The 27,774-nt window shown below is 31.5% G+C and overlaps 1 protein-coding gene across 1 annotated transcript; it reads right to left on the minus strand.

Moving 5' to 3' along the window:
- Positions 1-3,642: 3,642 nt before the first annotated feature.
- LOC141680980 (uncharacterized) lies at positions 3,643-27,310 on the minus strand. Its single transcript, XM_074487049.1, has 10 exons — positions 27,076-27,310; positions 17,758-17,842; positions 15,038-17,014; positions 14,648-14,918; positions 14,263-14,566; positions 13,239-14,169; positions 13,052-13,184; positions 12,545-12,929; positions 10,380-10,464; positions 3,643-3,775 (listed from the first exon to the last, which is right to left on the minus strand). The coding sequence occupies exons 1-10, from the start codon at positions 27,308-27,310 to the stop codon at positions 3,643-3,645; spliced, it is 4,539 nt and encodes a 1,512-aa protein (XP_074343150.1).
- Between the last annotated feature and the right edge of the window lie 464 nt (positions 27,311-27,774).

Below are 27,774 nucleotides of genomic sequence, written 5' to 3' on the forward strand. Positions count from 1 at the left end.
ACATACCCCACATAGATCCACTTGTACTATGTGCATTTATATTTATGATATATATTGGCATGGTAAAAGTTAAAAAATAACAAAGAAACCTTACATGGTAGATTGATGAAGAGGAGAAAAGGAAGGGACTTTTAGCATTTTCTTCATTGTTTTTGGAACTTGTTGCAAGTAGTAAGAAAAATATAATTCTTGTGCAAATTCTCTAAAGTAAGGTCACACACAAACATAAAATAAATTGAATAGTATAATTCAACAAATATGAACATAAAATATAAATAATGTGTGGGCTTCTTTTTTTTTTTAAATTTTCATTTTTTAATATATCATGTATTTGATTATTTATGAGGAACAAAAATATTAATACAAATGTAAGTGAATTTTTTTCTAACTTTGACATATAATATTGAACGGATAATTCTTGACATCAAGGTGGGTAAATTTACTGACATATATAAAAGGAAAATGGGATATTATTATAGTATTTGATATTTACCAAAAGTTTTTGCAAAAAACACATATGAAAGGAAAATGAAGAAACGGGGAAATATAAATTATTACTTTAATCTTGTTAAACCATATCAATTCAAGATAACCTCTAAACCTTATTGGCTTAGTCCCCCACCAGTTCATTTGATTAGTCCTCCACCAATTCATTTAAAGATGTGTTTAACCTTACAGCACCAAAACACTTTTTCATAGAAAATACAAATAACTTCAAAACACTATTTCATGGCCCCCTTGTACCTATATTAGGGTTTTACCTACCTTTTTATATCCTTTATTTTGTTTGAAAAATTGTATATAATTGTTTCAATTGGCCCAATATAGTTTAAATTGTTTTTTTTCTTAGTATTAATTTCTTATTAAAAATTTCAATTTTTTTCTTTTTATAAAAATGTAATTTAACAAAGTCTACTCCATGTATTATATAAACTAATTGGGTATTGATTTACAAGCATAGGTAAACAAGCAATACTATAATTTATTTTATATTGTAAATAAAATGAGTTTCTATAAATTAAGTGGTAAGCATTGTATAAAAAACTTAACTTGAAAATGACATTTTCTCGAGAGTTTTAAATTTTATTTAGTAAAATTATATATAAATTGCCTACTCACCTAAACTAATAATAATATATGTACTACTACAACCCTAACTAACAATAATAGAAGTACTATTATAATAGATTCAACTCTAAAAAACTCTCACAATTATTAGAAAATTAATGGTCATGCACAAATTAATATTACCATAACAACATTTAATCAATTTAAATTTTTAGAGGTATAAGATAGCATAGTATTTAGCATAAAATGATTTAGAAATAGTTGGTGCAATCACTAATGGGTAATTCACAGGATGGAATCATCGGCATGTTGTTCTCCAAGTATGCAGAAGCTGCAGCAACCCCACTTCCAAGTTGTACCAAGTAACTAACATCCTTAAGAATCATCTCCATACCAGTAAGACAGCCATGTAGAATAAAAATTTTGATGGGCTTGTGTTTTAGATACAAAGTGCAGTGTTTAGCACATGGCTGCTTATGGAGAAGAAAATAAAGTTGCTTCTCATTCCTTTTTATCAAACTGAATGCATATAATCTAATATATACTAGTCTAGACATATAACGTGATATCTAAAAAATAGCAACTGATGACTCCACTACTTCAACCTCCGTGATAATGCTGAAACTTAACTATGACCTGGTCTACAGTTACTGTTGTGCTAACCAACACAACCTTCACTAAGGCCTATACAATTTATTCAAAACTAATAAAACACAAATTAATAACTAAATTTAAGATTATTCCAACAATCACCCCCTTAATCTTAAATTTTATCATGAACTCATTTGGATTAGCCCCTCTGGCATTCATCCTAACCCGTTTGGCTTTCAACTTCTTTGTCCATATGGCACTTAAACTTAGCCCTTTTTGCTTTAAAAAAATCCTTCCCATCTGGCACTTCTATTTACCCATCTAGCACCTTTTATTTTTCCCGTCTGGCATCATTCTTCTGTCTATAATAATGCTGGCTCATCATCCTCGATCTTTGTGAGGTTCACTTCGTGTCTCTTCTCTCTTTCCCGTCGCGGTTTATCACATTCTGTAGCCTAGTGTCGCATAGTATTACAGTTGTAACACTTTATCCTACTCTTGTCACGGAAAGAACCACCTCTAGGTCTTTGATTCTGAGATGTCAGAAGAAGTTGTCCATCTACGCTCTCAAACCTTCCCTTCATCCTTTTCTCGTGAGCTTTGAGATGACCAACTACCTCTTCAACTGTCATCCCCTTAACGTCTCCAAATTGCTCCATGTTTGAAGCTATTTGAAGAAACTTATCCAGAACTGCACGTAGAATTTTTCTCACAACACTCGATTCTTCCATTGTTTCGCCAAGGACCGGATTTAGTCACAATCCCACTCAACTTCATACAAAATTCTTCGATTTTATCCGTTTCCTTCATGATTAAGGACTATAACTCGCCTTTTAACGTCTGTACTTTTGCTTCTTTTACTCTTTCCATACCCATACACATCATCTTGATCGCTTCCCATGCTTCCTTAGCTGTTTCTTTTTCACCAATGGACAGCAACACATCTTCGGGCACACCTTGATATATTGATGCAAGGGCCACTTGCACCGTTTTCTCATCCACGCCCCCCTTAGGATCCTTCTGCTCGATTGCACACCAAACTCCTTGTGCCTTCATGAAAACTTTCGTCTTTAGGGACCATGTCGTATAATTGTTTCTCGTTAACATTGGATAGCTTAAGCCCACAAAACAATCTTTTGCTTTGGATGTTTCCATGATTTTATTTGTGTGCTTGGGTTGATATTTAGGCATACAGGAACCTAACCATTATGCTCTTATACCAAGTGTAGAAAAAAATTATGATGGGCTTGTGCTTTAGATGCAAAGTGCAGTGTTTAGAACATGGCTGTTGTGTATGGAGAAGAAAATAAAGCTGCTTCTCATTCCTTGTTATCAAACTGAATGCATACAATCTAATATATACTAGTCTAGACATATAACGTGATATCTAAAAGATAGCAACTGAACTTCCTAGCATGACTCCACTACTTCAACTTCCCTGATAATGCTGAAACTGAACTATGACCTAGTCTACAGTTATTGTTGTGCTAACCAACACAACGTTCACTAAGGCCTATACAATTTATTCAAATGTAATAAAACACATATTAATAACTAAATTTAAGATTATTCTAACAAGCCTATCACTTGCAACTATAGAAAACACCTGTAAGTTTATAATAGAATATTTATAAATATTTCATTGTTTTTCGAAATGGTTAGTAAGAGGTAAATAGGGAGAATATTTATAACTTGTCTGGTTTATGAGTGATTGTGTGGCCTTAGCAAAAGGAAGTAGGATACAAAGTTATGGCTCATATTATGAATTTGACATAGTTTTGTTAAAGCTTCTCAAAGAGAATTGAAGAACTAACATATTTTACTATTAATCTTGTCTCTGGTCAATATGTGGATGCAACAAAATCTGTAACATTGTATATAAGAAATGACAATATGCCTCATTTAGATTTCTCACATGATCTATCCTCGAATCCTTTCATGCTACTTTATTAAGTCCAAGCCATAAGATCGAGTTGTATCATTCTATGCCCTTCTAATAACCTCTAAACTATCAATGTATGCAGGTACCATAACCGCAGTAATAATATGACTAATATGACTTAACCGTTCATCTTTCCCAGTGCAGTTTTTCATCCCCCAGGCCTCCACAACAAACCTGTGATATGAACATATAGTCACACAATATCCAAAAATGTAAAACAAAGATGTGCACAGAGTAATCCGATTCTTAAAATTCTGTAAGCAATTAGATGATGAAATAAAAATTGACTACAATTAAAATCATTGCACTTGTAATTCTTAAATCATCTATAAACTGAACTGGTGTGTAATATTTACATTGTATCTACAAATAAAGGTTTCAACATGTTTCTACTTTCTATGCATCTCACAAAGAATACATAATCAAACAAAAAGTATTTTCAGTATTTTGCTTAAGCTGCATATAAGAACAAAAATTAATAACAAAGCTTAAGCTGCATACAAGTGTTTCTACTTGTTGTTGTTGCAAGGGGAGTGTGCCTTGCTATTACCTTATCAAGTCTTTCCTCGATAATTAGATCAAGTGATTCTCTGAGACTAGATAAAAGTTGAATGAAACGAGTACAAAATCTTGTGTTCAATTTGTTTCACCTTTTTCGCTCTCATTGCATAAGCAACTCATGACTTCTTATTAATATATAAAAATAATATATAAGACTCTGTGTTAGGAGGGTTAGGAGGGTCAGATATATTTCAACATATAAAGTGAATTCAATAATTATTTTAGTTTGCTAGAATCAAGAATATATGTTCACATTTTGTGTAATACAACTTATGTAAAAACACTTTCCAAGATATCCCCAATTTATTTAAGTTCCTCTATAAGAAATCAGTGTTTTCGCTTAATGATATATAATGATATCGCTAAATGGTAAGGTTTTCTCCAAAAGCTTTATAAAAATATCCCCAATTTATTTAAGTTCCTCTATAAGAGAATGATAATGTGTGTTATGATAGTTGAGTAATGGTATTTGATTTCTTAAACCTTAAATCGAATAAACATGGTTAACAATATGGAAATTAAAATTAATCTAAATTTAAAATAAATAAGAAAATAGTAGAGATGATAGAAACATTACAATTTTCGTGGTATGCTGGTGGATTATAGAGTGTTGTATACATGTATTTCTCAATACATGGAGGCTCTAATTTTTTATAATGTAGTACTTTGCAATGGAGAAATTTGATCAAAATTAAAGAGTGCTTATTAATTAGAGAGACACGTTGTGTTCAATTTAGTTTTACTTACACATATTTTTCAACAAATCAATGCAATGTTAAAATCTTTCTTATCCATATAATTAACAAATTAAGTGCTAGTGGCGGATACTTGAATTTGGTACATGGTAAAAAGGAGAAAATAAAGTGTACCGATGTTGTTTAAGTTGTAAAAGAGAACTTTAATCCTTGTATCAAAAAATCTCCATTCCAACCTATCTAATGCCATAAAATATCAATTCTTAACCCAGCCACACCCTTTTTTCCCTTGTGACTTCAAATGCAATCATTGTATTATGAACTAATAGCCTCCCTTCATTAAAAGCACTCTGTTTGTTAGACATTGTCTAGATTAAACATAGTTTGAACATATTCACCACCACCTTCGACAATATGCGCATCAGTACATTATAAAGATAGATAGGTCGAAGATCTTCCATATGTTTCAGTTGTTTAACCTTAGGAATAAGACATACAAGCCTACGATTTAGTTCTCTTGGCCCATGTCATATATCAAAGAAAATCTGACAAAATAGGACAACATATCTTTTAAAAATATTTCAATACGTTTGAAAAATGTCGGGTTCGACCCATGGGGATCTAGTGACTTGTATTGATGCATGAAAAAGACTACATTCTTAACTTCCTCCTCCCTAATAGGTAACGTGACCTAGTGATTGTGAGATAAAATTTAAAAAAAAATTACAAAAAGGGTAAAATTTGACACGACCTTAATCCAATAACAATATATAAAAAAACGGTAAAATTTGACATAAATTTAAACAACTTACCCGAGCAGAAACAAAACCATGTAAAGCCATAGGAAAAAACATATGTGTGTGTACTATCCAACCAAATCATAGTGGAAGACATGTAGATGTGGAAGCCATAACAAGGAATATCATATATGTATGTCCCATAATTATAATATACCTATTTGTGTTGTCGTGGTTTTGGTATTTTTGTTTATAACTATGAGCCAAAGCCAAAGCGACCAAATCGAGATGTTCCTCCACACTCTGATGTTTTACCTTGAGCAGAAGATGCTTTTTTGATGAGTCGATTTGATCCAAGTTTGTGGAGAAACCACCCTGCAAAGAGAAAGTCAGGTACCGGGTTTTGTAAATAACAATCTGAGAATCTCATATTACAATTTAATTTAATTCCTTATCACCAAATGAAAAGGAGTTGTAAAAAAAAGAGCACAAAATGTTTTACCTATCCTAGGGAATCCATGTTATAAAAGATGGCAACCTTTCAACTTTTGCTAACTTGATACATTTCCCTGTAGTAGGTAGCATGGTCATAGTTGCAGATCAATGTCCTCCACCAATACTATGGATGTCATTTTCTTCGTTATTTATATTAAAAACATATCGCCTCTCCGTCCTTGAACTATTCTTGTTATCGACACTTGTGGTATATGTTCTTTCAAAACATTTGTTATCACTTCCCGTAGCTCGGGTCATCTTCTCACAGTTTTCTTTTATCTTTTTATAAAATGAAACCGATAAAAAAAATTATAAGATGTGAATTATAATAACACTTGCTTAATTGATTCTTAATAAACAATTATACAAACACCTTTATATGACCTAGGTGATTGGACACAAATTTTTTATTTAACGATACGATATATAATTAAACATCTGAAAGTATTGAATATCTTCTTTGTAGTACTTCATTCTATAAAGATTAACAAACTATCAGAACACAGAGCAAACAAAAAGTCCAAAATACAAATTCTACTTTTACAACGACAAGTGATACCTCACAATTTCCTACCACTATCATTCCAAACAAATCCCAATACAACTCAAAACTGATAATAAAACAGGATAGACAAATAAACATGATTTAATAAATAAACCCTAATTAACACATAGTGTAACATCGATAAAAGATCCCAAACATAAAATAACATAGAAACAAAAAAGAAAGAAGGTAAATTAAACAATCATTAACAATAATCGACCAAATTTAATCTTCTCCTAAATTAAATTTAGTGAATTGAAAGAACTTTAGGAAAGATGATTTGGGGAAAAAATACATTCCGTTCAAGGTTTAATCTTTTCCGAGATTTAATCTTCTTGGAGCTTTAGTCTTTACAAAGATTTAATATTCAGTGTTTGAGAGAAATATTTCAGCAAAGATTTAATCTTTCGCCGTAGTGGAGATTGTTTGACAGTTTGTGTAATTTTTGTTTATTTAATAGACAGCCGGGAAAACAATTTCAGCAAGCCCGAGCACAAGTTTTGAACAAGACCGCCTAACTTTTGAGACCAAATCTCTGATCTACTGTAACGATTATATAATGTATTGCAATAACATCTATTTGTACCGATCTCGAAATTTTGTTGATTCAGTTGCAATGTTTTTAAAATCCCTTGCAATAGACATGAAATCACCTTTCAACAACAACATTTTTTAGATAGTTTTTAAAAATCTGGTTGCGAAATCAATTCAATGGTATAGTGAACTAAACCTTGTATAACCATTATTCATCTAATACCTGATTCTCCTATAGGTTGGAAGTTATTCCTCATACATACCTTGATATACTCTGGTGATATTTATGAATTGCTTTATGCTCTGAAATAAATGTTTTATCAATGTTAATTATGATTCTGTTTTATTGAATTATAATATTTATCATGTTGAATTGTTATATAATTGGGTAGGTTTATAAATATGGAACAGATTTGTGTCAGACCAGATTGGTGGTCATATTAGGCCAATGTGTGCCTTTAATCCAGTATAGAGAGCAGAGTTGGGTGCCTTGATCGGGGTTAGTGTGTCACTGATCAGCAGCCTAACCTTGGTTTTAAACTTAAAAATGAATATCCAATTCTAATAATTGCTTAACAAGGAACTTGATTCCTATTGCTCATTTCAATTGATCATTGTTTATATTCAGTTATTTTTATAGATTATAACTTGATGGGCTAGTTAGCTCACCCTTGTGAATCTGTTTAGGTCATTCTATAGTTAAAATGGAAATTGTTGGTAACGAGGATCCCCAGTCCAGTATGCGATCTAGGATTCCAAGTTGAGTTGGATCGAGCTGGTTTGAGTTATGAAAGTTTGTATGAATGATTTCATTTTCAGTTATAAGTTAAACTAGTTGGGATTTGGTATGACATAATAAAAGTCAAGGTTGTGGGTGGTTTTCACACTTTAACCTGTTGTTATTTGTGGTTGCGTAAATAAGGGTAATTGCATATAATATTTCATATACAGGTTTAAATAATATGTGTTGTGAACCCCAAACTTCTGACTCGGGTTTGGAGGGTGTCACAACTACCATTTTCGAAGCTAAATCAACTAATAATATTACCTAATATACAACAAGTGCTACCACTAAAGCTACCAGCAATGCTACCATAAATCTCCACTACAAAGACTAACCAATATACCACCAATGCTACCACTATAGCAAATAGCCATTCCACCATTAATACGACCACTAAGCTACCACTAATGCCAACACCAATGCAACTAATAAGACTAACCAATATAATATCAATGCTACCACGTGTAATACCATAATTAAACTGGCCATAAATGAAACTGCTTAAGCTAGCACGAACTTCAACACCAACACCAATAATACCACCACTAAACTACCAATACGACCAAAAAGCTACCACCAATGCCACCACCAATGCCACTACTAAGACTAACCAATATAACATCAATGCTACCACCTGTAATACTATAATTAAACTTGCCATAAATGGAACTGCTTAAGCTAGCACGAACTTCAACACCAACACCAATAATACCACCACCAATTCTCCTGCAAAGATTACCGCTTTCAATGCCACCAATTACACTAATAAGAGCACCAGGACCAATGGTACCATCAATGCCAGCAAATCCACTACTAATATTATCATTTCCGGTACCACCAATGTAACCACTAAAGATGCTAGTCATGCTGCCACCAATCCCACTATTAAAACTACCCAATATACCACCAATGATACTACCACTTTTGCCATTTTTAAAGTTACAACCAATGATACTCCTTAAGTTAGCACGAACTTTACCATCAACAATCTCACCACCAATTCCACTCGTAAGATTACGACTACCAGTGCCACCAATTGGACTAGTAAAATTACCACCACCAGTGACACCGCCAACAATATTACTACTGGATTAAAGAAAAATCATAACTCTATACTTTTCAAATAGTTACAAATCTATAGAAGTTACTAAGCGACGGGTTCTAGTGAGGCTGAAAATGGTGACCCTACCTATTCATGTATTGAAAATATAAGTTCTTCCAACACTAAAAAATTTCCCAAACAAAGCCTATATCTCTATCAAGTATGAAATCTCATTTTCAACCATGTGTGTTGTGAAATGAATTTAAAAAGTGATGGGGTTTCGTGAGATGGGAAACTCCAAATCTAAGTGAACTTCGTGTTTTATTAGGTCAACAAAGAGTAATTTAGAGTTGTTTGTCATATATACATTAGAAAAAAAAATACACCCCACATAGTTCCACTTGTACTATCTACATTTATATTAATAATATATATTGGCATGGTAAAAGTTAAAGAATAACAAAGAAACCTTACACGGTACATTGATGAAGAGAAAGGGAAGGCACTTGGAGCATTTTCTTCATTGTTTTTGGAACTTGTTGCAAGTAGGAAGAAAAATATAATTCCTGTGAAAATATCTCTAAAGTAAGGTCATACATAAACATAAAATAAATTTAATAGTATAATTCAACAAATATGAACATAAAATATAAATAATTCATGGGCTTTTTTTCTATAAATTTTCATTTTTTTCATATATCATGTATTTGATTATTTATTAGGAATAAAAAAAATTAATACAAATGTAAGTGACTTTTTTTCTAACCTTGACATATAATCTTGAAAGGATAATTCTTGACATAGAGTGTAACACCCCACTTAAACAAGTAGATGCTACACAAGCTAAGTCTTATTTATTAATGAAAGTAAAACAAGCTAAACATAATTTATTAAACTAATAAAAGTTCAAAATCTTCAAAATAAAGTTCTCTAACAAGATCCAAAATAATATGGAATAAAACATGTCCTTGACTTTATTTTCAACTAGATAACAAGCTAAAATCTGGGCAGCACTCATCATACCCCCACTTTATCCCCGACTACCTGTGGAAAGAAATAAATACGAGTGAGCCAAATGCCCAGTACGAATATATCATTAAAAGATAAAGCAAAAGAATATATTTGAGTTTAATAATTAGCCAAGAAGATGAGTAATATGACAGTAATTATTTAGAAGCAAGGAACCAACTAATCCAAACAAAATTAAAGAAATGGCTGAGAACTAGTAAGGTGGGTACTAATAAGGGCATCTTATAAAACCTCTCCACTAAGCAAAGCACAGTGCAAACAGTTCCTTCTCCGGTTATCCACAAGAAGGATAAAATGAAATGTATAAAACATTTCCCAAACAAACAAAATGATCATGATCTTAATCATGCCTCATACCCCAGAGACATGCTCGTATACTCACAGCACTGATACGAGTTAGTGCCGAGAGCACCAAAGACTGCAAAAACTCCATGTGCCTCGTCTGTGATTTACCCACACACATAAGTTTAAGAGCCCATAACAAATGGTTACAAAGTGTTTCCAATAATATTGAAAATAAAAGTTGCATGTGACAAATCAAGTATACTAATAGGCAACATAGATCAAAAGTGGTTAAGCAACAACATGGATCAAAGATGGCTGAGCAAAAATTAACAAGTGTACATATACACTTAACAAAATAAAATTTGATAAGATAAATATGATGGGACAATAAGTACAGGGGAAGAAAATATATTTTAAATGAAGAGATAATGAAAGATACTTGTACCTGGAATGAGTCTAAATTATTAAATCACTACTTAGCTCCAAATCAACCTCCAAACCAATCTATAATATGAACACAAATATAATTTATAAATGCCAAACTCTAAAACCCACTAAAAAGTAAGCTAACAAAATTATAATATTTTATACAGCTACCACAACTAATACAGATTATCACCATCTCATGCTAGAGTAGTATAAACATATAACTAACAAATAATCTGAATAATATACAAGCTGGTTCACAAAATATAAAAGATATTTTATTAATTTATAAAAGTAGTGTAGAAAACTTTAAATATATGACTTTATAAAAGTAGACAAACTTAAATTATACATTAATTTAACACATTAAATTGTAACAACAATTTAAGAAAATGATAAAAATAAATATAGCATGCTCTCTGTCTATCAACACATACCGACAATATTTATCAAATCCACCTCTCACACATTTATTAATTAATAACATATTGGTAAAAAAAAGTAACAAATAGGTTATGAGGAAAATATAATAAGATTAACAAATGTAAAAAATTTATAATTTTAGATAAACAAACAACCAACTGTTAATTACTTAACTTAATTAATAAAATATTTTGACTACATATCTCCTGTAAAATAAAATACTATGCATATCATTAGTCCTACAAATAAATATTTTGTCAATTTTAATAAATCTCAATAAACTAAATCTTGTAAAAATAGATTTTATTTTACAAATATTTTTACATATTAACAAACTAGCATAATATAACATGATAATATTGTGAACAACTCACACACATAACTAGTAAATAATAATTAACAAAACTAGCCAGACACTAACAATATTAAAATGTACCATATCATCCACTTAATAAAATGTAAAAAAAACCTGAGAATCATATAATTTCTTAAACCAACTTAATGACATAAAAATTAAAAACAAAAACAACACGAACATGACTAATTAAAATACTACTAATTAAACATCTTGTAGCCAGTACAAATAACAATTAATCAATTAAATCAATTAAACATGCATTAAACAATAACCTAACATAATATATAAACACATAAACAAATAATATAATAATTTGATAAAACTTACCTGCATTTAGAGCCTGATTTAATATGTAAAAAAATGTGTACAAATAATTATAAACCCGAAAATAAAATGATTAATATTATTATACAATATAAATAGTAATCATCTTAAATTACATAATTAAATTTTAAATAAACCTCCTCAAGATGTACACTTCTCTGAAAGTTTTGGCCGACCTAGCTATCTTTCTCCTCCTTTTGATCTTTAATAACCCAAAAATCTATTTCTCCTTCTCTTAATCTTTAATAACCCAATATTTTAACAGTGACACTCCAGTTAGCTCTACTCTGACGTTCTTGCACATGTAGATCTAAAGCTTCCTTTCTTATGCACCAACTCTTCTATCTCACTCATAAGTTATATAATACTACTCATTTTCCATTTTGTTATCTGTGGCTCTAAGATGAGTTTTTGTGTGAAAACACTAACAGGGTGACTCTGTTTATATAATAAGTAGCTCAACAAACTATTAACTATCACCCGGTTTGACTCATATTCAAATTTTAAACAACCAAAAGATAGCTTACAAAATTCAAATTTTTAACAGCCTATTATCTACATAAAACATTATCCATAATTTTGAATTCTAAAATCAATTAATAAATATTTACTAAGTTATTGCACCAACAATGTACCAAATAAAATATGGGGTATTATATTCTTCCCTCCTTAAAATAGTTTCGTCCTCGAAATTCTCGTGAAGTACCTGATTCGAAGAGGCACGGATATCTTGCGCGAACTGAATCCTCGGTTTCCCAAGTAGCTTCCCGAACATCATGATTTTTCCATAAAACTTTAACAAAAGGGATCGTGTTCTTGCGCAACACTCTCTCCTCCCTCGACAATATAGCTTCAGCTTCTTCTTCACAAGACAAATCTTCACGAAATGCATCTAAGGGATACTGAACAACATGATTAGGATGATATACATACTTCCTCATAACCGATGCATGAAACACATTGTGCACCCGTGATAATTGTGGCGGTAAAGCAACTCTATATGCCACAGCTCCAACCCTCTCAAGAATCTCAAAAGGTCCTATATACCTCGGACTTAGCTTACCCTTCTGACCAAATCGCTGAATGCCTCTCTGAGGAGATACCTTAAAAAGACCTTGTGTCCTACTTTAAATTCATATTCTCGCCTACCCTTATCAGCATAACTCTTCTGCCTAGATCGAGCTTGTTCAAGTCTTTCTCGAGCAACTGCTACCTTATCTGTAGTGACTTGGACTAGATCGGGACCTTCTAAAAGCTTCTCTCCTACTTCATTCCAACAAATAGGTGTTCTACACTTGCGCCCATATAGTGCCTCAAAAGGAGCCATACCAATGTTGCTCTGCCAACTGTTATTATAAGCAAATTCAACCAAAGGCAAATAGTCATCCTAATTTCCATACCACTCTAATGCACATGCTCGCAACATGTCCTCCAAGGTCTGAATTGTCCTCTTTGACTGCCCATCCAACTGTGGATGAAAAGCTGTGCTATAGTTCAACTTGGTGCCCCATGCCTTTTGAAATCCATTCCAAAATCTTGAAGTGAATCTGGGATCTCTGTCGGACACGATTGAAACTGGAATCCCGTGTAGTCTAACAATCTCATTCCTGTATAATAGCACTAAGCTCTCCAAGTTCATATTCTCATGGATTGCCAAAAAGTGAGCAGATTTAGTGAGTCTGTCTACAATCACCCATATCGCATCATGTTTCTTAAAAGTCTTAGGCAGTCCTATGATAAAATCAATGCAAATATTCTCCCACTTCCAAGTAGGTAACTCCAATGGTTGTAATAAGCCACTTGGCCTCTGGTGCTCAATCTTCACATGTTGACAAGTCAAACACTTCGAAACAAAATCGGCAATATCTCGTTTCATGCCGCTCCACCAAAAGTGTTCCTTTAAATCTCGATACATCTTTGTCTCACCTAGATGAATAGAAAATGGTGATCTATGGGCCTCTTCCATCAATTCCTCCATGAGTTCCTTGTTAGCAGGCACACATAGATGATTATATATCCATAGAATGCTATGATCATCAAAATGAAATCCTGGTTGCTTTTCAGGATCAATATTCTGGACAAAAGACCATAATTCTCCATCTCCATCCTGAGCTGCCTTAATCCTAGTGATAAGACTAGGCTCGACATGCAAACTTGCTACCATACCAACTGTATTCTGATGATAAAACTCCAAATCAAATTTCTCAATCTCACGTTGAAGAGGTTGTTGTTGCGTCACCAAAGCGGCCAAATTTCTAAAATCTTTCCTGCTTAAAACATCTGCAACCTTATTAGCCTTGCCGGGATGATATTGAATGCTCACATCATAGTCTTTCAATAATTCAATCCATCATCTTTGCCTCATATTAAGCTTCTTCTGCGTGAATATGTACTTCAAACTCTTGTGGTCAGTAAAGATCTCACACTTATCACCATACAAATAGTGTCTCCATATCTTCAATGTAAAAATGACGGCTGCAAGCTCTAAGTCATGTGTCGGATAATTCACCTCATGAGGCTTTAATTGTCTTGAAGCGTAGGCAATCACCTTTCCATATTGCATCAATACACAGCCAAGTCCCTTCTTCGAAGCATCGCTATAAATCACATAGCCTCCCAATCCTGATGGTAGTGTCAATATTGGTGATGTCACAAGTCTCTTCTTCAATTCTTGAAAACTAGTCTCACACTCATCGGTCCATATGAACTTGTTGCTTTTTTGAGTCAACTGTGTCAATGGCATCACAATTGTCGAAAAGCCTTCTATAAATCTGTGATATTAGCCCGCGAGTCCCAAGAAACTCCTCACTTCCTTCGCAGTGCTAGGTCTTGGCCAATTGGTAATAGCCTCAACCTTGGCCGGATCCACCCTGATTCCATCTGCTGATACAATATGTCCCAAAAATGCAACTTGATCAAGCCAAAATTCACACTTCTTATATTTTGCATACAATTTGTTATTCCGTAGTATTTCCAACACAATTTGAAGATGCTCTTCATGTTCCTCCCTTGACTTTGAATACACCAATATATCATCAATAAACACAATCACAAACTTGTCCAGAAAATCCTTGAATACCCTGTTCATTAGGTCCATGAAAACTGCAGGTGCATTTGTCAATCCAAAAGACATAACAAGAAACTCGTAGCTGTCTTTGGAATATCACTTGCCTTCACTCTTAGTTGATGGTAACCTGACCGTAGATCAATCTTCGAAAAGTATTTTGCTCCTTGATGCTGATCAAATAAGTCATCGATCCTCGGTAATGGATATCTATTCTTTACTGTGATTCGGTTCAACTCTCGATAATCAATACAGAGTCTTATCGAACCATCCTTCTTCTTCACAAATAGAACTGGTGCTCCCCAAGGTGAAACACTGGGTCTAATAAAACCCTTATCAAGTAACTCCTCCAGCTGTTCTTTCAGCTCTTGTAGCTCTAACGGAGCCATTCTATAAGGTGCCTTAGAAATAGGTTGTGCATCTGGTAACAAATCGATAGAAAATTCCACCTCTCTTTCTGGAGGAAGACCCTCCAAATCGTCGGGAAATACATCTGAAAACTCATGAACAACAAGAACATCTTCTAAGTCTGGCTGTACTTTGGACGTGTCAATCACATGAGCCAAAAATCCTTCACATCCATGAGCAATCATCTTCTTAGCCTTGATGGCCGAAATGAATTTTCCACAACCACTAGGCTTAGAACCCTGAAACACGAACTCGGGCGAATTGGAGTCGCCAAAAATTATTCTTTTTCCTGGACAATCAATTGTAGCTTTGTGTCGCTCCAGCCAATCCATCCCCAGTATGATATCAAAGTCCCTCATCTGAATAGGTAAGAGATCTACAAGTAGTTCTCTATCGTCTACTCTAACTACACAATCAAGATACTGAGAATTTACAAGTATAGTTACACCCATAGGAGTGCCAACAGAAAAATCCGATATAAGTGCAGTGGATGCAATGTCTAATTGTTTAGCATAAGATGTAGAGACAAATGAATGTGTAGCTCCAGTATCAAATAAGACTACAACATTTCCATTACCGACAGAAAGTGATCCTGAAATGGTACCTGGAGTACTTGCAGCATCTTTTGCAGTGATGGAAAACACACGACCGGAAGTCTTCTGGTTGTTTTTCTCTCCCTGATCCTTACGATCCCAAGGCTTCTTTGGTGGCATCTGATAGTCTCGAATAGTGTGACCCTTCTTTCCACAATTGAAGCATGCTCTAGTAGCCCTATAGCAAGTGCTTCCTCCATGCATCTTTCCACAATGCTCACACTTAGATGCTTCCTTATTTCCAGTTTGGTTGAAAGACCTCTTTTGCTCATTTCCTTGATTTCCATTCTTTTGCTGAAAATTCCGAGTATTATACCTCTGATCATTTGGTTTGAATCCACCTGAAGAACCATCATTTTTCTGAAATCCATGTCGACGCTCGGAAAAGTCATCTTCTCTTTTTCTTTTCTGATTTTGCATGTCTCGTTTCTTGAGAAAGTCATCCTGATGAAGCTCTTGATCTCTGGCACTGTCAACCAAGGTGTCCATAGATGTATAGCGGTTAGAGATGATAAGGTTGCGGATGGAATTCTTTAATGCCCACTTAAACTTCATGATTTTATCCGCTTCTGACCCAGCCACAGATCTTGCATAACCAGCAAACCTCTGAAATCTGACTTGAAAGTCTGCCACCGACTCATCATCTCTCTGAGTAATACTCTGATACTCCCTTATATATTCCTCACGTATGCTGGCTGGAAAATACCTCTGGTCAAACTGAGTTTTGAATACCTGCCAAGTAAGAGTATTTTTATAGCCAGGTGCATGCGACGCTACCACAGACTTCCACCAAGTATTAGCATCCCCCTCAAGACGATAAGTAGCAAATCGAGCCTTTTCCACCTCTGAACACTCCAAGACCTTGAAAATTTTCTCCATGTGATCTATCCAAGCTTCAGCATCCATGGGAGTCTTGGCCTCCTTAAAACAATTGGGTCTTTGCTTCATAAAACGATCAAACATAGTTTGACCATCTCGATCTTGCCCGTTAGCAGTAGGATTCTGTCCACGTTGAACTTCCCGCAACATCTCCATAAAAGTACTCTTATCCATAACAATCTGCTGATTATCATTCCCCCCAGTATTTCGACTACTGCTACCTCTTGCCATCCTGCACAAAATTTTATGAGTGCACAAACACATATATCAAAAAATTATATCCAAAATCTTAAATCTACCCGTATGGAGTCAACCCAAAACTCACAGGTCAAATCCTAAAGGATAATCTACAGAAACTATGACCTAAGCTCTGATACCAACGTTGTAACACCCCACTTACACAAGTAGATGCTACACAAGCTAAGTCTTATTTATTAATGAAAGCAAAACAAGCTAAACATAATTTATTAAACTAATAAAAGTTCAAAATCTTCAAAATAAAGTTCTCTAACAAGATCCAAAATAATATGGAAGAAAACATGTCCTTGACTTTATTTTCAACTAGATAACAAGCTAAAATCTGGGTAGCACTCATCATACCCCCGCTTTACCCCCGACTACCTGTGGAAAGAAATAAATACCAGTGAGCCAAATGCCCGGTACGAATATATCATTAAAAGGTAAAGCAAAAGAATATATTTGATTTTAATAATTAGCCAAGAAGATGAGTAATATGACAGTAATTATTTAGAAGCAAGGAACCAACTAATCCAAACAAAATCAAAGAAATGGCTGAGAACAAGTAAGGTGGGTACTAATAAGGGCATCTTATAAAACCTCTGCTCCCTAGTAAACACTAAGCAAAGCACAGTGCAAACAGTTCCTTCTCCGGTTATCCACAAGAAGGATAAAATGAAATGTATAAAACATTTCCCAAATAAACAAAATGATCATGATCTTAATCATGCCTCATACCCCAGAGACATGCTCGTATACTCACAGCACTGATACGAGTTAGTGCCGAGAGCACCAAAGACTGCAAAAACTCCATGTGCCTCGTCTGTGATTTACCCACACAGATAAGTTTAAGAGCCCATAACAAATGGTTACAAAGTGTTTCCAATAATATTGAAAATAAAAGTTGCATGTGACAAATCAAGTATACTGATAGGCAACATAGATCAAAAGTGGTTAAGCAACAACATGGATCAAAGATGGCTGAGCAAAAATTAACAAGTGTACATATACACTTAACAAAATAAAATTTGATAAGATAAATATGATGGGACAATAAGTACAGGGGAAGAAAATATATTTTAAATGAAGAGATAATGAAAGATACTCGTACCTGGAATGAGTCTAAATTATTAAATCACTACTTAGCTCCAAATCAACCTCCAAACCAATCTATAATATCAACACAAATATAATTTATAAATGCCAAACTCTAAAACCCACTAAAAAGTAAGCTAACAAAATTATAATATTTTATACGGGGTGAGTTCTATGGAGTCCACCTTTTTATCGGAGTCCTCGGAGTCCATCTACGTTCTGCAAATAAAATATATTGTAAAACGTGTTATTTTGCAAAACATGTTACACAAATAGCATAACTTCAACAAAATCATGCAAATCTCATATATTTACCGTACAATATGTATGTTCTGCAATATGTTCTGCAACATGAACATTTATGTTCTGCAAACTAAACATGTTTTGTAGAATATATATTTTTGCAATGTTCTGCTTGTAAAATGTATGCAATCTACAAGATTTTTGATAGAATAGTGATGTTTGTCGAAAAATAATATGTTTTGCAATATTTTAAGCTATATTTTACTTGCAGAACATATATGGACTCCGAGGACTCCAATTAAAGGTGGACTCCATAGAACTTTACTCTATTTTATACAGCTACCACAACTAATACAGATTATCACCATCTCATGCTAGAGTAGTATAAACATATAACTAACAAATAATCTGAATAATATATAAGCTGGTTCACAAAATATAAAAGATATTTTATTAATTTATAAAAGTAGTGTAGAAAACTTTAAATATATGACTTTATAAAAGTAGACAAACTTAAATTATACATCAATTTAACACATTAAATTGTAACAACAATGTAAGAAAATGATAAAAATAAATATAGCATGCTCTCTGTCTATCAACACATACCGACAATATTTATCAAATCCACCTCTCACACATTTATTAATTAATAACATATTGGTAAAAAAAAAGTAACAAATAGGTTATGAGGAAAATATAATTAGATTAACAAATGTAAACAATTTATAATTTTAGATAAACAAACAACCAACTGTTAATTACTTAACTTAATTAATAAAATATTTTGACTACATATCTCCTGTAAAATAAAATACTATGCATATCATTAGTCCTACAAATACATATTTTGTCAATTTTAATAAATCTCAATAAACTAAATCTTGTAAAAATAGATTTTATTTTACAAATATTTTTACATATTAACAAACTAGCATAATATAACATGATAATATTGTGAACAACTCACACACATAACTTATAAATAATAATTAACAAAACTAGCCAGACACTAACAATATTAAAATGTACCATATCATCCACTTAATAAAATGTAAAAAACAACCTGAGAATCATATAATTTCTTAAACCAACTTAATGACATAAAAATTAAAAACAAAAACAAGAGGAACATGACTAATTAAAATACTACTAATTAAACATCTTGTAGCCAGTACAAATAACAATTAATGAATTAAATCAATTAAACATGCATTAAACAATAACCTAACACAATATATAAACACATAAACAAATAATATAATAATTTGATAAAACTTACGTGAATTTAGAGCCTGATTTAATATGTAAAAAAATGTGTACAAATAATTATAAACCTGAAAATAAAATGATTAATATTAGTATATAATATAAATAGTAATCATCTTAAATTACATAATTAAATTTTAAATAAACCTCCTCAAGATGTACACTTCTCTGAAAGTTTTGGCCCACCTAGCTATCTTTCTCCTCCTTTTGATCTTTAATAACCCAAAAATCTATTTCTCCTTCTCTTAATCTTTAATAACCCAATATTTTAACAGTGACACTCCAGTTAGCTCTTCTCTGACCTTCTTGCACATGTAGATCCAAAGCTTCCTTTCTTATGCACCAACTCTTCTATCTCACTCATAAGTTATATAATACTACTCATTTTCCATTTTGTTATATGTTGCTCTAAGATGAGTTTTTGTGTGAAAACACTAACAGGGTGACTCTATTTATATAATAAGTAGCTCAACAAACTATTAACTATCACCGGGTTTGACTCATATTCAAATTTTAAACAACTAAAAGATAGCTTACAAAATTAAATTTTTAACACCCTATTATCGACATAAAATATTATCCATAATTTTAAATTCTAAAATCAATTAATAAATATTTACTAAGTTATTGCAGCAACAATGTACCAAATAAAATATGGGGTATTATATAGAGGTCATGTAAAAACAAATACAAGTGACATTCCATGTAAATCTACATACATATATACAAGGAAAATGGGATACCTATTTTAGTGTTTGATTTGTACCAAAAGTTTATGCAAATAACACATATGAAAAGAAAATGAAGAAATAGGGAAATAGAAAATTAATACATTACTTCGTTAAACAACATCAATTCATGATAACCTGTAAACCTTATCAACTTAGTCCTCCACCAATTCATTTGATTAGTCGTCCACCAATTCATTTGGAGATGTGTTTAACCAAAACACTCTTTCATAGAAAAAACAAATAACTTTAAAACACTATTTCATGGCCTATTTCATGGTCATGTACAAATTCATTTTGTTTGTAAGGCGGTGGGCTTATGCTGATATTAGGGTTTTACCCCAATTTAGTTTAGATTATTTTTTATCTTAGTATCAATTTCTTGTTACAAATTCAAATTTTTTCTTTTTATAAAAATATAATTTAACAAAGTCTGCTCTTTGTACTATACAAACTAATTGGGTGTTGATTTACAACCATAAGTAAACAAGCATTACTCTAATTTATTTTGTATTGTAAATAAAATGAGATTTTATAAATTAAGTGGTAAGCATTGTATAAAAAACTTAACTAAAAATGATATTTTTCTCGAAAATTTTAAATTTTATTTAATGAAATTATATATAAATTCCCTACTGACCTCAACTAACAATAATATATGTACTACTACAACCCTAACTAAGAATAATAAAGTACTACTATCATACATTCAAGTCTTAAAAACCTCTCACAATAATTCATTTATTATTGGTCATGTAAAAATTAATATTACCATGACAGTATTTAATCAAATTAAATTTCTAGAGGTATACGATAGCATACCAAATTTTTGACAAACAAATTTACAATTTTTAAAAATATTTATAAATTTCTATGTTTATTTAAACATAGGAATTAAAATGAATGATAACATGATTGTTGATTTTTATTTTATTCTTAGTCAATTTGATTTGAATATGTAAAATGACAATATATTGTGGGTAACACTACATATACCATATTCATTCACGAGAAAAATCTAAATTGGGAAGAAATTGAATGAGAAATGCAGCTGATAGTGTCTAAGTATATAAGTTATTTAACTTGACCATATGTACTTTAACATAATTATAATTAATATTTTTAATATTTTCAATTTTAATGAAAATTTATTATTTAAAACAATGCTTATATTTATAAACTTGTTTTGTAACTCAAAATTTTCAATAGACAAGTTTTCCAACAAATTTTGGGTCTTTTCACAAGGTGGGTACGAAATGCAAAGAGAACATTATTTTGTCAAATAGGTACCAAAATATAATTTCATTATTTTTTTAAGATGAATAAAGAGGATAGGTACAAAAATTACTTCTAGAATTTCCTTCTTTGATTAAAATTATTAATATTAAACTTTAATTCAAAAAAATAATTATTTTAAAAAGATATGAAAAATTATTAATTTTACATGAACAAAGTTCAAAAAACATGTATTATGGGATGATGTATATTCTAGTAATTTTGGCCTAAGATTTTATGTAATTCATCATTTATATTGACTTTGGTATGAAATGACTATTATGGCCCAATAAGCATTTTTTTCTATATAACAAATAGTAGAAAATGACTAGTTAAATTTCATACCAACTTTGTAATTTTTTAGTTATGATTTGAATCTACGGTTATATTAGTGTTAGAAAATATATTTTTTTTAAAAAAATATTTTAATAATCATGCAAAGCAATCATTTAAGCAGAAAATTATAAGTTTCTAACTTCATTTGAGAAAATTTTATAATGAAAATATATTTTCGACAAATAATTAAGGCTTAAAAAAATATATTAATATTATTTAAATATCATTCACATTACTTATATTTTGTACTCCCCATTTTTTATAGTTCTTTGAGTAATTTTAATCCAAATTAGTTATTTGAATAAACATTTCTTTTCTTGCAAATATTTTAAGAAAATATAAAAAAATAATAAGATCACCAAATTCCGAGAAAAACTATTAAAAAGGAGATCAAAATTTAAATTCAAAGTTTGTCAAATCCTAGAACATACCTCAATTTTTGTCCAAAAGGGGAACCTACGGATGTCGGTGGGAATTGAGTTCTCATTTCCTGAAAATTAAAAAATGGCTTATAAACCTTCAAAAAATTTGGTGTCAAAAGTTGGTGATATTAGTATATAACTATCACATTTGTTGCATTAGTATTTCATGTGAGAGTTTAACAAAAATGACCTCATCAGTATTTATTGATGAATACTTCTCATCAACATTGTTCATATTAGTATTTTTTATATTATAGAAAATGTATTAGGATTCCTTATTGATTTTATCTTTATATTGATTGTGTAAGTGTGCAATATATAAGCAGAAATTAGGTTAACAATAGTAGGTTAACACTTTTGCATTTATTTTATCATACACATAACCTAAAAGCTCTCAAGATATTTGCTCATGTTGAGCTAGAGAATTTTGTAATAAGTTTTTATTCAATAATATAAAAACTATTGTTCATTATTGAGTACATAATTGGATTTGATTTCTATAATTATATTGACCCCCTCTATAGGTAATTAAAGGCCTAAAAATTGATATCAAAACTTGGTGTTTATATAAAATCACTTTAAGATCCAGAAAATAATCATTAATGACAGATAATGAAACTCAACAAAATGTGCTGTCACCATTTTCCATAAACCAAATCAACAACAATATGAGCAGGTATCAAACCTTCAAATTTCCAATCTTGAAAATTAATGAATATCATTTCTGTAAAGTCTAGATGACTATATGTCTGCAGGTTACTGGAAGGGATTTATGATGGACCTCATTAGCCCAAGAAATTCGTGGTCAAGAAAAAAATGCAAAAGTCTGATATTTTTGCATAACAATCTAGACAGTGTGATATCCCCTAGGTTTATTGGATGCAAAACAACCAAGGAAATTTGAGACGTTAACTGTAAGGCACAACGCCTATCAAGAAGATTCGAAGGACAATACTAAATCACCAGTATGAGCACTTTGACTCAAAAGTTAATGAGTCTTTGTTTGAAATCTATGATAGGTTTCACTAATTATTGAATGATTTGTCACTTGTTGATATAGAGTATGATCCAGCACATTCAAACTTGAAAGTTCTTCCTGCACTTCCTCCAAAGTGTGACTTGAAAGTTATATCAATAAGGGATAACTATGATCTTGAAGACACATCTCTAGTGGAGATATATGGAATTCTGAAAACTAATGAACTAGAGATGGAGTCGAAAAGTAAGACGAAATGGGACAAGACATGTTTCTCTCACGGTAGAGGAAAAACAAGACAGAAATTTGCAAGAAATAGCCATTTCAAAATGAAAGGCCATGATTGTATTGTCTGACACTGAGTCTCAAATACTCATGATGACTTACAAAATTATTCAGGAGCTGAAATTGATCATGGTAATGATGAAGATATCCTATAAATTAATGCTCTTTTAGTTAAAAAGTTTAGAAATATGGGCTATACAGACTTCAAAAAAAAATGTTTTTGAAAGAAATGCTCTAGTTCCTCGAACTTTACCCTGATAAGAGGAATGAAAGAAAGAATGATTGCAAGGAGTCAAGGTATGGGAAAATTACAAGTCAAAGATCAAGTGCTATAATTGTGATGAAGTGGGACACTTTGCTACTCATTGAGAAAGCCAAATGCTGAGAAAAAGCAAGCCTTGATGAGCAAGTAGAAGAATTGAAGCAAGTTCTGACCAGAAGAACAATTGGGATGATACATTACAAGAGTACAAACTATGCTCACAAAAAATTGCATAATATTGTGTATTTCTAACAAAGTAAATTTTATTTTATATATGATTTAACTTTTTTCTATTATAACGGACTTTTCTTAATTTTAGGTAAAAGTTACAAAATAAATTAAGATTATTCTCAAATCTACTTACTCAAATTTACAAGGAAAATCCAATATTGTAAAAAAAAACTTAAATAATCATCATAAACATATTTATGTTTGCAAAATAAATTGAACAAATTAAATATTTAATCCTGAATTATAAAGTAACTTATATAAAATATGTAAATATCAAGATTAATGAATACTGATATGTCTTTTCTAAAAAAATACACAATATTAACAAATGAATAAGAAAATATTTTATATACTGAATATGAAAAAAAATTATTTTATCTTTATCGCCTCCCAACAACACCTAGTATTTTACAAAAAATATAAATTTAAACAATTCGATAAAAACAATGAAAAATTATCGAGGATTCAATTTAAAGTCCAATTATATAACAACTAAATCGATTAATTATTATTGAATCAATATTTGTAAATAAGGTACTTAATATTGATTAATGATATATAAAAATACATTATATTTAGTATTAAATATAAGCCATAAAAAATTTGAAAAACTCGTCTGATTCGATCTTAAGAAAGTCATATTTAAAAAGGCCCGAAGCTGCCTGAACATATATTTTATTACAAAATTTTGCTTCTCTCCTTAAGAGAAAAAACTTGGATTAACTCAAATTCAGAATTTTAAAAATATCGAAATAATTTTTTTGATAGTTTTATTTTTCATCCAATTTTTTACACTAAAGTATTTTGGGATAAAATTCTAAATCGGAAAAAATTCTACACATCTTTAATATATTTAAAGAAAAATTAACAAATGTACATCATTTTTCGATGAAACGAAAAGTAATAAAATTAAGTTTTTTACATATATCTAATTCGGACCTGCTGTAATTTGCGCCATTATTGGGCCTTAAAATTTTGTATAAATTCTAAATTCATTATTTTTTTAGAAAAATTGATTTGATCCAAATTCTAAATATGTAAATTATTTAAGCCACACTTAACACTATTTAATTTATCTTTATTTAAATTATTAAATATTTATCTTTTAAGTTGAAATGAACATTTATCTTTTTTAGTTGAAATAAATTAGTCAATTAAATTATAATTATTATGTTCCCACTATGGCTTATTGGCTTTCTATTCTACCAAAATTTTATTTTTGTTTGCTAATAGAACCTATAATATTTCTCACTTTGTAAGTCAAGAGTTATTATTCTATTTAAGCAAGCAAAATAACTTCTAATTGGATTTATCTTCTTCTACCTAGATAATCCATCAACAAACTAACAATTCATGTTTTCAATAGAATTAGTTAGACCAAAATTCAAGACTTGTTCCACTAAAACCAAGTCCTAACAACACTTTAAATACTCATTTAAACTTGATAAAATTTACATAAAAATAAGTCAACAAAGAAACATGCAAATCAATGTAAGAAGCAGTGTTTAAGATATAGTATGTCTACTATAGACCACGGCACATGAAGCATGTTTTTTACATAGTATTTAGCATAAAATAATTTAGAAATAGTAATAGTTGGTGCAATCACTAATGGGGAATTCAAAGGATGGAATCATTGGCATGGTATCATTAATTCAGACGATAGAATACTTCCAAGTTGTACCAAGTAACCAACATCCTTAAGAATCATATAAACTAATTGGGTATTGATTTACAAGAATAGGTAAACAAACAATACTATAATTTATTTTATATTGTAAATAAAATGATTTTCTATAAATTAAGTGGTAAGCATTGTATAAAAAACTTAACTTGAAAATGACATTTTCTGGAGAGTTTTAAATTTTATTTAGTGAAATTATATATAAATTGCCTACTCACCTCAACTAACAATAATATATGTACTACTACAACCCTAACTAACAATAATAGAAGTACTACTATAATAGATTCAACTCTAAAAAACTCTCACAATAATTCAAAAATTAATTGTCATGCACAAATTAATATTACCATAACAACATTTAATCAAATTAAATTTTTAGAGGTATAAGATTGCATAGTATTTAACATAAAATGATTTAGAAATAGTTGGTGCAATCACTAATGGGTAATTCAGAGGATGGAATCATAGGCATGTTGTTCTCCAAGTATGCAGGAGCTGCAACAACCCCACTTCCAAGTTGTACCAAGTAACTAACATCCTTAAGAATCATCAGCCTTGTAGAATAAAAATTCTGATGGGCTTGTGCTTTAGATTCAAAGTGGAGTGTTTAGCATATGGGTGCGTATGGAGAAGAAAATAAAGCTACTTCTCATTCCTTTTTATCAAACTGAATGCAGATAATCTAATATATACTAGTCTAGACATATAACGTGATATCTAAAAAATAGCAACTAAACTTCCTAGCATGACTCCACTACTTCAACGTCCCTGATAATGCTGAAACTGAACTATGACCTGGTCTACAGTTACTGTTGTGCTAACCAACACAACGTTCACTAAGGCCCATACAATTTATTCAAAACTAATAAAACACAAATTAATAACTAAATTTAAGATTATTCCAACAATCACCCCCTTAATATTAAATTTTATCATCAACTCATTTGGATTAGCCCGTCTGGCATTCATCCTAACACCTTTGGCTTTTAACTTCTTTGTCCATATGGCACTTAAATTTAGCCCTTTTGGCTTTAAAAAAATCCTTCCCATCTGGCACTTCTATTTTGCCGGTCTAGCACCCTTTATTTTGCCCGTCTGGCATCATTCTTCTGTCTATAATAATGCTGGCTCATCATCCTCGATCTTTGTGAGGTTCACTTCGTGTCTCTTCTCTCTTTCCCGTCGCGGTTTATCACATTCTGCAGCCTAGTGTCGCATAGTATTACAGTTGTAACACTTTATCCTACTCTTGTCACAGAAAGAACCACCTCTAGGTCTTTGGTTCCGAGATGTCAGAAAAAGTTGTCCATCTACGCTCTCAGACCTTCCCTTCATCCTTTCCTCGTGAGCTTTGAGATGACCAACTACCTCTTCAACTATCATCCCCTTAACGTCTCCAAATTGCTCCATGTTTGAAGCTATTTGAAGAAACTTATCCGGAACTGCACGTAAAATTTTTCTCATAACACTCGATTCTTCCATTGTTTCACCAAGGACCCGGATATTAGTCACAATCCCACTCAACTTCATACAAAAATATTCGATTTTATCCGTTTCCTTCATGATTAAGGACATAACTCACCTTTTAACGTCTATACTTTTGCTTCTTTTACTCTTTCCATACCCATACACATCATCTTGATCGCTTCTCATGCTTCCTTAGCTGTTTCTTTTTCAGCAATGGACAACAACACATCTTCGGGCACACCTTGATATATTGATGCAAGTGCCACTTGCACCGTTTTCTCATCCACGGCCCCTTTAGGATCCTTCTGTTCGATTGCACACCAAACTCCTTGTGCCTTCATAAACACTTTCATCTTTAGGGACCATGTCGTATAATTTCTTCTCGTTAACATTGGATAGCTTAAGCCCACAAAACATTCTTTTGCTTTGGATGTTTCCATGATTTTATTTGTGTGCTTGGGTTGATATTTAGGCATACA

Source organism: Apium graveolens, chromosome 8, assembly GCF_009905375.1.
Source record: "Apium graveolens cultivar Ventura chromosome 8, ASM990537v1, whole genome shotgun sequence".
In the NCBI taxonomy this organism is placed as follows: domain Eukaryota; kingdom Viridiplantae; phylum Streptophyta; class Magnoliopsida; order Apiales; family Apiaceae; genus Apium; species Apium graveolens.

What these genes read in the sequence shown, in the direction of transcription:
- LOC141680980 (XM_074487049.1), bottom strand. Translation starts at nt 27,310, where the DNA reads ATGGAAGAATCGAGTGTTATGAGAAAAATTTTACGTGCAGTTCCGGAT. An exon ending in TGGTTCTTTCTGTGACAAGA is followed by an intron (nt 17,843 to 27,075) that starts GTAGGATAAAGT and finishes GGTAAATCACAG; the next exon opens with ACGAGGCACATGGAGTTTTT. An exon ending in GACCTAGCACTGCGAAGGAA is followed by an intron (nt 14,567 to 14,647) that starts GTGAGGAGTTTC and finishes CCATTGACACAG; the next exon opens with TTGACTCAAAAAAGCAACAA.